The sequence below is a fragment of the Carcharodon carcharias genome, chromosome 6, assembly GCF_017639515.1.
Source record: "Carcharodon carcharias isolate sCarCar2 chromosome 6, sCarCar2.pri, whole genome shotgun sequence".
NCBI classification, from domain to species: Eukaryota; Metazoa; Chordata; class Chondrichthyes; order Lamniformes; family Lamnidae; genus Carcharodon; species Carcharodon carcharias.
In genome coordinates this window covers 80,866,549-80,882,591 of record NC_054472.1, presented here as the reverse complement: position 1 = coordinate 80,882,591, position 16,043 = coordinate 80,866,549, and the positions used below count along the sequence as shown (strand labels likewise).

Below are 16,043 nucleotides of genomic sequence, written 5' to 3'. Positions count from 1 at the left end.
TGCTCACCACTTGGAGTACCAGTGGAAACCCACATTGCTTCCATAGGGAAGGCCCGACTCTTAACTGGCTAGCGCAGGCCTTCCCCTGGATTTAGTGCCATGGCTGTTGCATGTAGTGCTCCCAGGACTCCACCAGGGATCATTGTTGGATGCCTGGACTCAGGTGAACAAGGGCAGGTTCATGGAAGAGGGGTGGAGTGTGGGGGTGTTGGTGGGGATCAGAGGCAAGGGTATGGGGTCGCTTTCAGTGGCCCGGGCCCTTCCCAATGCTGGTCTTCTTCCACCATCCAGGTAGGCCACTGGCAAACTTGACAGGGTTTGCTCAGTGGCCTTTGGGAGGCATGGGAAAACTGTTTGGCTCCCATTTAACCCCTGAGCCACCATGAATTTTTGGTGAGCTCAGGGATGAATGGTGTCAATGGTTCTTTAATGTGTGTGATTGACATCCTGCCACCAGTGGGCGAACTCGCACTGGCCCTTCCCATCTCTAACTTAATCGCAGGAGGTTTTCCCACTGCCGGGAGACCATGGCCTCTCCCACGATTAAGTGGGCCTGGCCACATTGTATCCCGCTGCAATTGGCTGGGTTAAATTCTTCCCTTCATAACAGGTTTTAAGCAACTTTGGTAAAATTGGATACAAACAGCATATTGTGATCTGCATCTGTCTAAATTAGGCCCAAGCTAGTCCATCAAGTCTGAACTATCCCAGTAGTGAAAAATCTAGTCTCTTGTGTCTGAGCCAGCATGTTGACTAACTAACTGTGTAACCTGCATTTTGAAAGTGGTAATGTTTAAGCATATTTAAAACAAAGAGCTAAAAGGGGTGAGAAATCAAAAACCATAGACAAAATTCAATTTATTTTACATTTCCTATAGCAGTTCCCAATTCCAAGAATTAAATCATTATCAGTGTGCTAGATGACTAAAATTAGGAATGGGAAAATCTCATTTGGTTAAGAGCAACATGAGTTGTGATTTAAAAACACCAGCGGTAATCATAAGAATTTGGGAACATGAATAGGCCATTTCAACCCCTCAAGCTTGTTCCGCCATTCATGTAGATGCTAGCTGATCTGTACCTTTATGCCTTTTATGCGCCTTTGTTCCATAACCCTTGATACCTTCACCAAACAAAACTCTGCCAACTTAATTCTAAGGAATTTCAGTTGACCCTTTTCACAGAATCACACAGTGCAGAAGAGGCCCATCGAGTCTGCACCAATACGTGAGAAACACCTGACTTACCTACCTAACCCCATTTACCAGTGCTTGGCCCATAGCCTTGAATGTTATGACGTGCCAAGTGCTCATCCAGGTACTTTTTAAAGGATGTGAGGCCACCCACCTCCACCAGCCTCCCAGGCAGTGCATTCCAGACCGTCACCACCCTCTGGGTAAAAAAGTTTTTCCTCACATCCCCCCTAAACCTCCTGCCCCTCACCTTGAACTTATGTCCCCTTATGACTGACCCTCCAACTAAGGGGAACAGCTGCTCCCTATCCACTCTGTCCATGCCCCTCATAATCTTGTACACCTCGATCAGGTTGCCCCTCAGTCTTCTCTGCTCCAACGAAAAAAACCCAAGTCTATCCAACCTCTCTTCATAACTTAAATGTTTCATCCCAAGCAACATCCTGGTGAATCTCCTCTGCACTCTCTCCACTGCAATCACATCCTTCCTATAATGTGGCAACCAGAACTGCACACAGTACTCCAGCTGTAGCCTCACCAAGGTTCTATACAACTCCAACCTGACCTCCCTACTTTTGTAATCTATGCCTCAATTGATAAACGCAAGTGTCCCATATGCCTTTTTCACCACCCCACTAACATGGCCCTCCACCTTCAGAGATCTATGGACACACACGCCAAGGTCCCTTTTGTTCCTCAGAACTTCCTAGTGTCATGCCGTTCATTGAATACTTCCTTGTCAAATTGCTCCTTCTAAAGTGTATCAACTCACATGCCCATTTGACCATCCCATCTATATCTTCCTGTAGCCCAAGACACTCAACCTCACTGTTAACCACTCAGCCAATCTTTGTGTCATCCGCAAACTTAATAAACCTACCCCCCACATAGTCATCTATGTCGTTTATATAAATGACAAATAATAGGGGACCCAGCACAGAACCCTGTGGTACGCCACTGGACACTGGCTTTCAGTCACTAAAGTAGCCTTCTGTCATCACCCTCTGGGCAGAATTTAGCCATTGGTGGGTGAGCAGGCCCCACCAGCTCGGCGGTGGGCGGGCAGCTAGGGCCCGCCACCATTTTGAGTGGGCAGGCCAATTAAGGCCCGCCTAGCCGCCTGCCTGACAGGAAGCACCATGCGCTTCCTGTGCCGGGACTGGGGGGCAGCTGAATCCCCAACTGTCAAAATGCGTTCTTTCACTGCTCCCTGAGGCAAAGTCCTGTCTCAGTGAGTTTACTGACAGGTAAGAAAAGTCAAAAAATAGAGAAATATTAAAATTATTAACATGTTCCCCTCATGTCACAGTGTCATACGAGATGGGACATGTTAATAAGAAACACAAAGTTTATTAAATTTTTTAAAAATGGACACGAAACTTCATCCCGCCAGTGGATGAAGTTTCATGAATAATCTGGAGCCCGCTGGGGCTCCTGGCCTGCCTGCCAGCCTTAAGGTTGGACGGGCAGGGTCTTTAACAAGGTTAATTAGCCTGTCAATGGCCTTAATTTGCCATTGACAGGCTGGCGGGCGGACAGCTGATTTTGCTGAAGATTTAAATGGACCAGGATGACGTCAGGTGTTCCTCCCAACGTCATCCCGCGTCATTTTCCCCTTGGCGAGCGGGCCCCATCCCCAAATCGCTGAGGGGAAAATTCTTCTGTCTGTCTCCTACAACTAAGCCAATTTTGAATCCGCCTTATCAAATTACCCAGTATCCATGAGCATTTGCCTTCTTTATAAGTGTCCCATGTGGGACCTTGTCAAAGGCTTTGCTGAAATCCATATAAAGTACATCAACTGCACTACCCTCATCTACACACCTGGTCACCTCCTCAAAAAATTCAAATTTGTTAGGCATGACCTCCCTCTGACAAAGCCATGCTGATTATCCCTGATCAAACCTTGCCTCCAGCAGTCTGATTCTCTCCTTCAGAATTTTCTCCAATAGTTTCCCTACCACTGAAGTGAGACTCACTGGCCTGTAGTTCCCTGGCTTATCTCTATAACCCTTCATAAATAGCGGAACCACATTAGCTGTTCTCTAGTCTTCTGGCACCTCCCCTGTTGAATACCAGTGACAGTGGGATGAGGCCCATTAGCGGGCATTAATTGCCCACTTAAGAGCCTAAATTAATGCTGAAGTGAGAAGGCCATCCATAAACCTTCCCATCCCAGACGTAATCGGGCAAAGGCAGGAAAGCAACAGGGTCCCCACCCACCGAGTGGATTAAGTGCCCCCTTGCCTCCAAGCTCGCATCAGATGAGGGCACTAAATTCTGCCCATGGCTTCAACCTCCAGATCTGCAAAGAACCTTAGACATTCCCTGAAATGAACACAGTCATCCAACTACTTGGGGCATAGCCAAGGTAGCATTAAGCCGAGCAATACAATTCATACCAGATCTGATGACTTTAAAGCAATGCATAGCCTGCCTTTTAAAATATTATATCTTTGTTTAAGCTGGTAGGCTCTTCTTTGATTTTAAAATCATCACTGTTGTTAAGGGCTGAAGAGGGGGCCACCAGGATTACTGGAGGCGAGTACAAGCAACCTTGCACTCAAATCTCTGAGCTGTGGGAGAAATTTGCTCTGAAGCAAAAAGAGATTCTGGTCACCTGGTTCCCATTAGTCTCATTATCTATGAAAATTCAAGGCTTCACTGTACTCCTGTCCAAATGCCATATTCCATTTCCAGTTTCTGCTCTGTGCAAGAATAATCCAGGTTAGTTTCCAGTTTTTTCTTATGTGGAACTACCTCCACTTGCCAATTTGCCCCTGACAAACAAGCAAGAATCGTAAACTTGCTTTATAGGGAGAAAATGAGTCACAGCCACCACTCTATTAGTTTGTTTTACTATTAAACAGAAGATCTTCTCAATTGTAATGCAGAAATAGAATTTCAGTAAATACGCTGCTTGCATCTTTAATAGCCTTTAAACAAACCGTTATATCCCCACAAATACAAACACAGTTGCCTCCAAATTCAAAAGTATTAAATCAAGGAAATTAATTAAACTGCCTTTCAAATACACAAAATGTTTTCCCCCATAATGCTTAATAGACAATAGACATGGACACCGAAAGAATTGATGTGTAAGGTCTGTTTAATGAGAAAATGTAGCATCTTACCTACATGGACAGCATGTTCAGGATATTGGTGCCACATTAATTACAAGGAGTACATTGGCCTTTATTATGTTCACTGCACAGCAAGTAACTGGTAAATCAGCCTTTACAATGAAATCAGTGCTATTTCTGTTTGTCCATTGTGTGGTTGTGACATAAACAGCAAAAGGCTATACCACCAGCTTCACTTGCATTATCCACTCAGTTGTATCCAGAATAAAAAGATACAATAAACTGTTGTGCTCTGATACCTAAACATTTAAGTAAAATAACCCTTTTAAAAATTTTTGAACACAGTCTTAAAAATAGTAAATAAAATTTCTACACACGACAAACTGATCAGCAGCTAAATATTGTTACAGCAACAATCATTTTAAAATGACTAACTTATTTGAATTTCAAAACACTTTTGAGTTTTCAATTTCCAGTTTCATGAAATGCTTTACTTTATTAGGTCAGTGAGCTCCCAGAGGGACTGAACACCCTTGTAACGGAAGGGAGTGAAAACTTCAGCCTGGGCCAGAGACAGCTTTTCTGCATCGCTAGAGCCCTTATCAAGAAATCAAAAATTACTATTATGGATGAGGCCACAGCATCTGTTGATATGGAAACTGATGCTGCTTTCCAAACTGTAAGAAATGTATTTTTGCTGAATATACATAATATGGTTTGGATTTTTCCTGGGAAAATTCATTAAGCCAAGTTATGTACAACTGGATTTTATTTTTGAGCATATTTTGTTGCAAAGTTGTGTTTATTAATTAATAGACTTCCAGTTCATTGTGTGTGGGTTATGTGAAGAATTATTGCACATGATAGATATAGTTTAATGCAAATGAAGTATTGCCGTAGTTTTTATGTCACCAGCATATATTGTTGCCTTTGTTTCTGTTCATCATTTACCCAATAATGCAGGATCTGTGCAGGTTGAATTCCAATAATGCGTTGTGTCTACGTAGTAGGTGCAGAGAACCTGTGCAAAAAGCATGCGAGAGACTCAGTAACCATTCAATTTCTTCTTAGCTTGCGTCAGAGGCCTGAATTACAAGTAAAGAGTCTGAGAGGTACTCCAGAAGTTAAGCACCTATTTGGAGTGGGCACTTCAGGAAAGGGCTGCCCAAAAATTATAATATTTTCTACAGTATGACCCTTTCCTACTAATAACAGAGCCCGCTGTTAATGTTTTACATCTATGCCTGGTCTTTAAAGACGAATTTGTCAATGATTTTAAAAAAAAATGTTGCTGTGACCATTTAATTCAATTTTCAAACCCCAGTTATGCTCAAATGGTACCAGGAATGCCTTTGGAATATTCAAATCTACTGACTTTAAATTATTCTGTAAGGTCAACTCATTTGGATACAAGCATGTGGTCCCAGTGGCACTGCACCAGGGTGCTATTACACACCATTGTATTAATAAAGCTGTCATGGTAAATGTTTGTGCTTTGTTTAACAATCACAAGTTTCAGAGTTGTTTTATTATTAGCGTAGAAGTAACTGATTATATTGCTTATGTTACATTGCTAATAGGAAACCTTGACATTTGAAAACAGAACTAACATTTCATATAATTCTGTGCATTTGGTTTCTTTAGGTTGTCCACACAGCATTCCCGAACAGTACAGTACTTATTATTGCTCATCGTATACGTACTATTATGGATTGTGAGAGAGTTCTAGTTATGGAACAAGGGAAGATTATAGAAGATGGAGACCCACAAATCCTTCAACAAAGTGATGGTTTATTTGCTAAATTAGTCAAGGCAGCCAAATGATGGATAGAATCTAGAACAACTGCTAATATGTTGCATGTATCTTTTTAAATACTATACAGTGGGAAATACCAGCAAGAGGAACCCTTGCCAAAAGAAGCTATTCTATGGAATAGAATACAATGTATTGATGTTTTTTTAAAACACTTTATTATTCATTGAATCCAAAGTAATTTGAGAGAATTTCATTTTGGTGCTTTTTGTGAAAGTGGTATATTAAATTTCCCACTATATGGTATGGTCCATTAATTTCTAGATATGTTTTATTTTAAAATATTGTAAATTGTCTTTATAAAAAGACTGAACTGTATGTAGGTATGTCACTGAATCTATTTACACATTTGTTTATTGTGGCTATTCCTAAATCAATAAGGTAATAGTTAGCCACAGTCCAACCCATATTCTGTATGTCACTTAACAGTTAGTAAAAAAGTTTAATTTAAGAAAAAAGTCAATTGGTAATTTTTCTTTTAGTATTATGGGTGAATAACAGAAAAACTTTGGAACTAGATTTTTTTTTTCTACCCAGTATAATGAGAGCCTTTTTATATTTAAAAAATGTACTAATTAGAAAAAAGATTTAAGTAACAAACTAGCTACTAGTAGATTCAGATTGGTAGTTTATGAAAACAGTCATGTACATTGTTTGGCATTGACACAAAATTTAACGCAAGATCAAGAAAATATTTTATAAAATCCTGTCATTTCACTAGCTGTCTGTTGGGCTCCGAATGGTCCAGGTTTTGCAGTGACAATGATGGGAAAACTGTCAATATTCACCATCATCACTCCTCTGAAACTGACAGCAACTTTGGAGTTTACATGCATCAGTTAAGGGTGGAAATGCAGAAGTTGCTGTCAGTGCTTTTACATTTCTCCATAAGGTGTGCCTTTGGATCCCAATAGACTTTAATCAAGTAGAAATGACTGAACTGAAGAGGTTTCCCCCTTTTATGCAATTAGTCTTGCTATACAAATATTTTAAAATTACAGTTTCTTTTGAGATGTAAATGGGTTTTTAAGTTCATAATTACTTTTGAACAACCTCACTGGCCCTGAAAAATAATTTTATATTTTTGGAATGTCAGATTTCTCCTATGATTAAAAGGTCACTTTTTAAGTTCTTTAAAAGTTTATTAATAATATTTTAGTTTTACCTTAATCCCATATGTAAGTCCAAATCACTCAGTTTGTTCTTCGCAGAATTTTAATTAACATTGAAAAATTCAATACATTTTACCTCATGGTTTGCTGTCCATCAGAATACCTCAATATGATTGCAGCTTACCCTGCTTAATTACATTACTGTTGCTGGAAGTCTGGTGATTCCCCTTGACTTGGCACCAGAATCAAACTGGCATTGGGAAAAATGACATTCTCACCACTGAGATCACTAGATCTTTGTGGTCACTTGCTTCACATTCAGCATTCAGCAGTGAATGCCATTGCTTTGCTACTGACCGCAAAAATCCAGGCCAAGTAAATACATACATTACTTAAACATATTGAGCAAACTTTTAAAAAATAAACTAAGATTTATTGCATTAAAACAAAGCATGAACAAATATTTAATTATTGACTTCAGAAGTATTCTGACTACTTTCAACTATGGTGATGTTGACTATGTAACCAAATATCAAATAGTTACCATGTTCTTTGTCATTCAAGCATTATGAAGAAAAATAAGTGTACAAATGACAAAACTCAAGCGCATAACCTAAAGATATTTAAGAAACTCTTGAAATTAAAAGAAATTCCTTTCCCAACCTAGGATTCAACTCCTCTATCTACAAAAGTCAATATCACAAATCTGCATGAATGTCTTGCATGATAAATACATTTCCCAGAGAGAATAAGAACCGCAAAAACCAATGTCATAACATTCAGCTCCGTAGCGCTTATTTTTGGCAGTACAGCATGTATGCACATCTAGTGCCAGCTGCATTTTACTTAGGGCTTAAGAATTCACAAACGGAAAGGCCACTGGAAGTATGCAGAGTAGGCAGATTATTTGATCAATCAGCTGGTAATCCTGATTTGACAACAGCAACCTCATTTTGGAACAAAAACAAAAAATGCTGGAAAAACTCAGCAGGTTTAACAGCATCTGTGGAGAGAAAAACAGAGTTACCGTTTCGAGTCCATATGACTCTTCTTCAGAGCTAGAGAAGTAAAAATGTGATACTGTTTAAGATTAAGCTGGATAGAAGGCCAGCGATAGGTGGGGGCAAAGGAGAGATTGACAAAGTTGTCATGAACAAAAGGACACAGAGGTAGTGGCATGGGCTAAAGGAGGTGCTGATGGTGGCATTAAGGTAAGAAAGAAGAATGTGATAATAGCAGGACAAGGGTAAGCACTCTGGACAGAACAACATGAACAAGGGACAGATGGCCCTTGTGGGGATCGGGTGGGGGGAGGAGATGGTAGGGGAAAAAAGATTGAAAATAGAATAAAATGTGGGGATAAAATAATCAATAAAAATGAAAATAAATAGAAATAAAAATAAATGGATAAACAATAAAAATGAATATTGAAAAAAAGGGATAAAAAACAGGTGAGGATGGAGGAGAGAGTTCATGGTCTGAAGTTATTGAACTCAATGTTAAGTCCAGAAGGCTGTAAAGTGCTTAGCGGAAGATGTGGTGCTGTTCCTCCAGTTTGTGTTGGTCCCAGACTTCTGTCTTAAATGACCGACTCCTTGTCTTTAAAGAGCGGCCCCTAGTTCTAGATTCTCCCACAAGAGGAAACATCCTCTCCATATACACCCTGTCAAGACCCCTCAGGATTTTCAAGGTTACAATTAAGCCACCTCTGACTCTTCTAAATGTCAGTTAAGAGAAGTCTAACATTTCCGCATAAAACAACCTGCCCATTCCTAGTATTAGTCTAGTAAACCTTCTCTGAACTGCTTTTAACACATTTACATCTTTCTTTAAGTACTGTACTGTACACAATACTCCAGATGTGGACTCACCAATGCCCTTTACAACTGAAGCATACCCTCCCTACTTTTGTAATCAATTCCCCTCACAATAAATGATAACATTTTATCAGCTTTCCTAATTACCTGCTGTAGCTGCATAGTAACCTTTTGTGATTTATGCACTAGGACACCCAGGTCCCTCCGAATCTCAGAGCTCTGTAGTCTCTTGCCACTTAGGTAATGAGCTTCTTGCCAAGTTGAACGATTTCGCATTTGCCCATATTATACACCATTTGCCAGGTCTTTGCCCATTCACTTAACTTATCTATCTCACTTTGTATCCTCCTTACGTCCTCTTCACAATTTACTTTCCTACTGATCTTTGTGTCCTCAGCAAATTTAGCCACCACTCCTTCGGTCCCTTCATCCAAGTCATTTATATAAATTGTAAAAAGTTGAGGCCTCAGCACTGATCCCTGTGCCACAGTATTTGTCACATCCTGCCAACCAGAAAAAGACCCATTTATGCCAATTCTCTGTTTCCTGTTAGCTAGCCAATCTTCTGTCCATATCAATACGTTAACCCCTACACCATGATCTTTTATTTTCTGCAATAACCTTTGATGTGGCACTTTATCAAATGCTTTCTGGAAATCTAGGTACAGTACATCCACAGCACATGTGACTCCTTCAAAGAACTCCACTCAATTGGTTAGTCATGATTTCTCTTTTACAAAACCACATTGAAGCTGCCTGATTGCCTTGAATTTTTCTAAGCGCCCTGCTATAACATCTTTAATAATAGCTTCCAACATTTTCCCTATGACAGATGTTAGGCAAACTGGCCTATAGTTTCCTGTTTTCTGTGCTCTCCCTTTTTGAATAAAGGAATTCTGTTTGCTATTTTCCAATCTAATGGAACCTTCCCTGAATCTAGGTGTCCTGAAGCTATAAATGTATATAATATTATTGGAAAATATTTTTCTTTTAAAATAGTGGCTTAGTCTGTGCGTGTATCTTAATTGGATTAAAGCCAGCTAGTCTGGGTGCTTTGATGTGTACTAGTTTTGATATGTAAGAGAGATAGTGTGTATTTCTATTTTTTGAATACAGCATTCAAGAAGTGGGGTGAAAACTGACACCTATCTAGCAGATACTAAGCCATATGTTTATATTACTAATAAAATTGGTACTATGAAAGGGGTTTTATTGTTAGAAGAGGCTGGTGATACAATGAGAATTTACATTCAATGGGCAGAGTGGTAGGTATAACTTCAGCAGTTTTTGGGTGTGCAGGGCAGAGGCAATGTGAGATCAAAAGACAGCTGTAAGCCTCCAACCGTCTCCACAGGAACCAAAGTGAAAAGAACCTCATTTTGAATTCGTAAGGTGAAAATGCTTTGTCTGGTGTCTGGTTAAGTCTGTGAGTTGCTGCTGCCTTAACAGAGATTCGTTTAGGAATTTGTTAAAAGTTATGATAGTAGTAATTTGTAGCCATGTGTATATATATTTTAACCTGTGTAAATTAATAAAATGTTTCATTTGGTTTAATGTAAAACCTTGAGAATTTGTTGTCTGATTCCTGAATTTAAAGTTGCATCTCAAACATAACACTTAAAATTATAGGTTATGACAGTTGTTTAAAGCTTCCCTCTGGGATTTTTGAATACCTCAGCTGTACCAACTGCATTGGTCATAACAATTGGGAGCTCTTTCCGGGATAAAGTAAGGCCAGAATCTTCCGTTCGCTGTCACCGTGCATCATTCCGATCTTCAGTTTGGCAGATGCACACCAGACTCGGCTGCGCGCCCGCTGAACTGTCAAACGCCTGTTAAGGCCATTAATTAACTAATTAAAGTAATCATCAGGGTTGCCCGTCCAATCTTAAGGTTGGCGGGCAGGTGAAGTGCCCAGGCAGCCTTCACATTTCTCATGAAACCTCATCCATTGGCGGGATGAGGTTTTATGAAGGGTTTATACATTAAATAAAAATGTTAATTAAAATTCAAAAACATATCCCAGCTCATGTGTCACATGAGGGGACATGTCTGAAGATTTTTTTTATATTTCAAACATCTTTTGAACTGAACTTAATCTCCCTGAGGCAGCTCCGTGCCTCAGGAAGATTTCTGTGCTCTTTTGCACAGGCCCCAACTCTCCCTCCTCCTCCCACCCGCACAGGTAGCGCTGAGCACTTCTGGGTGCATGTCACACTGGGTGGGACTTAATTGGCCCATCCATGCAAATTGACGGTGTGCAGCCAGTCACAGGCAGCGATTGGCTCCGCGCCAGCCTGCACCCACTCCCAACCAGCCCACCTGAGGGGGAGAAAATTCTCCCCGTATATTTCTAATTCCTTGATTGGTTTGGAATTGGTGAATCTTAAGCTTACAAGTCTAAGAGGCACTTTGAATTCAGGAGGTGGTGAGGTATTTTAGAAGTGGTGAAACTGCAAGATAGCTTTGGCAATTGCTAAGACTTGTCTAGGAGTAGAAGGGAGAATTCCGATTGGGTTGGAGAAAATAACCAAAAGTAAGCTAACAGAGTTGGCAAATAAGTTAAAATTGGGGTTACCTGCGGGGGCTAGGAAATCAGATATAACTGATAATATAGCACAGCATCTGCAGTTAGAAGTGAAACCTGACACTAATGAGTCACAGCTGGCAGTGAGAATTCAGTCACAAAAGAAGATGCTTGAATTTGAACAAGCAAAGGGACTGAAAAAGCTTGAATTCGAAGCAAAGGACAGAGAAATGGCTTTTAACAGGGAATTAGAAATAGCAAAGATGGAGAGGGGGAAAGAAAAAGAGGGAGAGAATTCCAACTGAAAATGCTGACAGTTAGAAAAGAGATGCCAGTAGGTGAGGAAGGACTTATCTCCAGAATAGGATATGTTTAAATTTGTGCAAGCTCTTCCAAAGTTTGAGGGTTAATATATTGAAGCATTCTTTATCTCATTTGAGAAGCTAGCTAAACAGATGAAATAACCACAGGAAAACTGGACATTATTATTACAGTCTAAGTTGTTAGGTAGGGCATTTGAGGTATATGCTTTGCTTTCAGAAGAAATGTCAGTGAATTATGATCTGGTGAGAAAGGCTATTTTGAGGGAGTATTTTGATTCCTGAAGCATATAGGCAGAAAATTAGGAATATGAGAAAACAGCCTGCGCAAACTTATATTGAGCTTGAAAGAGTAAAAGGTCATTTTGACCAGTGAATATGGGCGTTAAAAATAAAGACAACCTATGGAGCTCTTAGGGAAGACATTCTTTCAGAAGAATTTAAAGATTCAATCCCTTCAATAATGAGAACTCGTGGAGGAATGCAGGGTTGATTCTGTAAGACAAGCAGCCCTACCCTCCTGCATGGTCAGCCTGGATCTGCATTGGCCCCGACCCCTGGCCTTGTACAGCAGCCTTGGAGCAGCTGCAGCTTGCCCTTTAAACAGGCTGTCGGGTCACCATTGGTCCTGGTGGCGATTGCCGATCTGCCCATTCCTGCTGTCCCTGGGAGCTGCGAAACATGCTGGGTGGGCCAATTCCCACATAAAATAGTGGCGCAGACGTGAACGCCACAGGCGATCGGGTCCATGCCCGCTCCCGTTCAGCACCCCCCCGCCAGATGGAAAATTCTTAAATATATGGTGTCACAATGGTGACCTTAGAAGTGACTTATAATTTAACCGGGCTCACCTCAATCCTACCAGTGGCTTGTGGTGATCATGCAGAATCCAATAGCTGGGTAAAATAAAAGTTACAGCGTTTGACCCTGGCTTAGCAAACCCCCATAGCCCTGGAAATTCAGGATATCAGGGAGCGGGGAAGGAGAAGATGGAGTTTCTTGGGGTAAGTAGGGCGTTTGTTCAGAAGTGTCAATTCAGTCCTGAATTCACTGCAAATCTTCGATATTAATGATTATAACAAAAACAGAATTACCTGGAAAAACTCAGCAGGTCTGGCAGCATCGGTGGAGAAGAAAAGAGTTGACGTTTCAAGTCCTCATGACCCTTCAACAGAACTGAGTGAATCTTAGGAAAGGAGTGAAATATAAGCTGGTTTAAGTTGGGGGGTGCGGGGGAGAGAAGTGGAGGGTGGGGTGGTGTGGTTGTAGGGACAAGCAAGCAGTGATAGGAGCAGATAATCAAAAGATGTCACAGACTAAAGAACAAAAGAACACAGGCGTTGAAGGTGGTGATATCTAAACGAATGTGCTAATTAAGAATGGATGGCAGGGCACTCAAGGTGCAGCTCTAGTGGGGGTGGGGTGGAAAGGCTAGCAGGGTATAAAAGATTTAGAAATAATGGAAATAGATGGGAAAAGAAAAATCTATGTAAATTATTGGAAAAAAACAAAAGGAAGGGGGAAGAAACAGAAAGGGGGTGGGGATGGAGGAGGGAGTTCAAGATCTAAAGTTGTTGAATTCAATATTCAGTCCGGAAGGCTGTAAAGTGCCTAGTCGGAAGATGAGGTGCTGTTCCTCCAGTTTGTGTTGGGCTTCACTGGAACAATGCAGCAAGCCAAGGACAGACATGTGGGCAAGAGAGCAGGGTGGAGTGTTAAAATGGCAAGTGACAGGGAGGTTTGGGTCATTCTTGCGGACAGACCGCAGGTGTTCTGCAAAGCGGTCGCCCAGTTTACGTTAGGTATCTCCAATGTAGAGGAGACCACATTGGGAGCAATTAATGCCGTAGACTAAGTTGGGGGAAATGCAAGTGAAATGCTGCTTCACTTGAAAAAAGTGTTTGGGCCCTTGGATATTGAGGAGAGAGGAAGTGAAGGGGCAGGTGTTGCATCTTTTGCGTGGGCATGGGGTGGTGCCATAGGAGGGGGTTGAGGAGTAGGGGGTGATGGAGGAGTGGACCAGGGTGTCCCGGAGGGAATGATCCCTACGGAATGCCACCAGGGGGGGTTGAAGGGAAGATATGTTTGCATGTGGCATCATGCTGGAGTTGGCGGAAATGGCGGAGGATGATCCTTTGAATGCAGAGGCTGGTGGGGTGATAAGTGAGGACAAGGGGGATCCTATCATGTTTCTGGGAGGGAGGAGAAGGCGTGAGGGCGGATGCGTGGGAGATGGGCCAGACACGGTTGAGGACCCTGTCAACGACCGTGGGTGGAAAACCTCGGTTAAGGAAGAGGGAGGACATGTCAGAGGAACTGTTTTTGAAGGTAGCAACACAGAACAGATGCGACAGAGGCGAAGGAACTGAGAGAATGGGATGGAGTCCTTACAGGAAGCGGGGTGTGAGGAGCTGTAGTCGAGATAGCTGTGGGAGTCAGTAGGCTTGTAATGGATATTGGTGGAAGTCTATCACCGGAGATTGAGACAGAGAGGTCAAGGAAGGGAAGGGAAGTGTCAGAGATGGACCATGTGAAAATAATGGAGGGGTGGAGATTGGAAGCAAAATTAATAAATTTTTCCAAGTCCCGACGAGAGCATGAAGCAGCACCGAAGTAATCATCGATGTACCGGAGAAAGAGTTGTGGGAGGGGGCCGGAGTAGGACTGGAACAAGGAATGTTCCACATACCCCGTAAAGAGACAGGCATAGCTGGGGCCCATGCGGTTACCCATAGTCACACCTTTTATTTGGAGGAAGTGAGAGGAGTTGAAGGAGAAATTTTTCAGTGTGAGAACAAGTTCAGCCAGACGGAGGAGAGTAGTGGTGGATGGGGATTGTTCGGGCCTCTGTTCGAGAAAGAAGCTAAGGGCCCTCAGACCATTCTGGTGGGGGATGGAGGTGTAGAGGGATTGGACGTCCATGGTGAAGAGGAAGCGGTTGGGGCCAGGGAACTGGAAATTGTTGATGTGTCATAAGGTGTCAGAGGAATCACGGATGTAGGTGGGAAGGGATTGGACAAGGGGAAAGAGAAGGGAGTCAAGGTAACGAGAAATGAGTTCTGTGGGGCAGGAGCAAGCTGACACGATCGGTCTAACAGGACAGTTCTGTTTGTGGATTTTGGGTAAGAGGTAGAAGCGGGCCGTCCGAGGTTGGGTGACTATCTGGTTGGAAGCTGTGGGAGGAAGATCTCCAGAGGAGATGAGGTCAGTGACAGTCCTGGAAACAGGACTGATTATACCGCTTGGGTAACTAAATGACCATGGTAGGATTGTAGTTCACAGCAAAAGGAACTGAATGCACGCTTATGGCTGTTCAGGTCCAAGGATAAGGTGTAATGGAAGGATTAAAACTACTATCTCAGGCTATTATTAATGTAACTGGTTCACAGTGTAAGGGGCGGGCATGTGAGATGCTGGCTCGGGACCTGGTATATCTTAAATATCAGACATAATATTATCTAAGATTTGGTATTATGCCTCGAAACACATATCACTGTGGAGAAATTAGACCTTATCAGTTTGCAGGAAGAACAACAGGAATTAGTAGTTACACAGTCCCTGACAGGAGACAAGGGAGCCACAATGAAATTTCTGATGAGTATGCCACAGGAGCACTCTAACGGAACATATTGGAGGGATATAAATTCAAATCCCTGGGAGCAGTAAATAATCAGTGGGAGTACCATGTAGGATCCCATGAGTATACAGTTCTGGAGCAGAATGGCACCCTGCTAATGGCAGCACAAGAATGTTGTGTTGAAACTTAGCATTACTCCTACAATACCCTGAAACCCATCAGGAGCGATTCTGCCATCATGGTATTGGTTAACCCTCTTGAAGGGGCGTTCAAGACAGTCCAAACCCCCCCTACACAGCAGTGCTTTCTGATGGGCAGGACAAGATTCTTATATGGAGGAGTAGAGCGCGACAATAACCACATTTTCTGCTTACAGATCACTGACTCCTCTACTATAGGGACTTCCATCTTGTAGGCAGGGCCCTCACTGATTATGTATTCAGTTCATGGCGGGATGGTACTTTAAACATCAGCAACGCCCAGGGTTAAATTGCTTGGGTAGCAGCTGAGAGGGCCCTCACCACTACCAGGAGGTTTATGGAACAAAACCATCAAGTCATCACGAGAGGAAGGTTGCAGGTGAATCTAGCCACCCGAGAGG

At 42.1% G+C, this 16,043-nt stretch overlaps 1 protein-coding gene across 1 annotated transcript in view; it reads left to right on the top strand.

The window, feature by feature from the left end:
• LOC121279142 (ATP-binding cassette sub-family C member 9-like) overlaps positions 1-7,132 on the top strand; it is a 292,247-nt gene extending 285,115 nt beyond the window's left edge. Inside the window, exons 30-31 of the mRNA XM_041190116.1 lie at positions 4,779-4,955; positions 5,921-7,132. Coding sequence (XP_041046050.1) covers positions 4,779-4,955; positions 5,921-6,100 — 357 coding nt within the window. The 3' untranslated portion in view covers positions 6,101-7,132. The remainder of the gene's footprint in view (positions 1-4,778; positions 4,956-5,920) is intronic.
• The last annotated feature ends 8,911 nt before the right edge of the window (positions 7,133-16,043 follow it).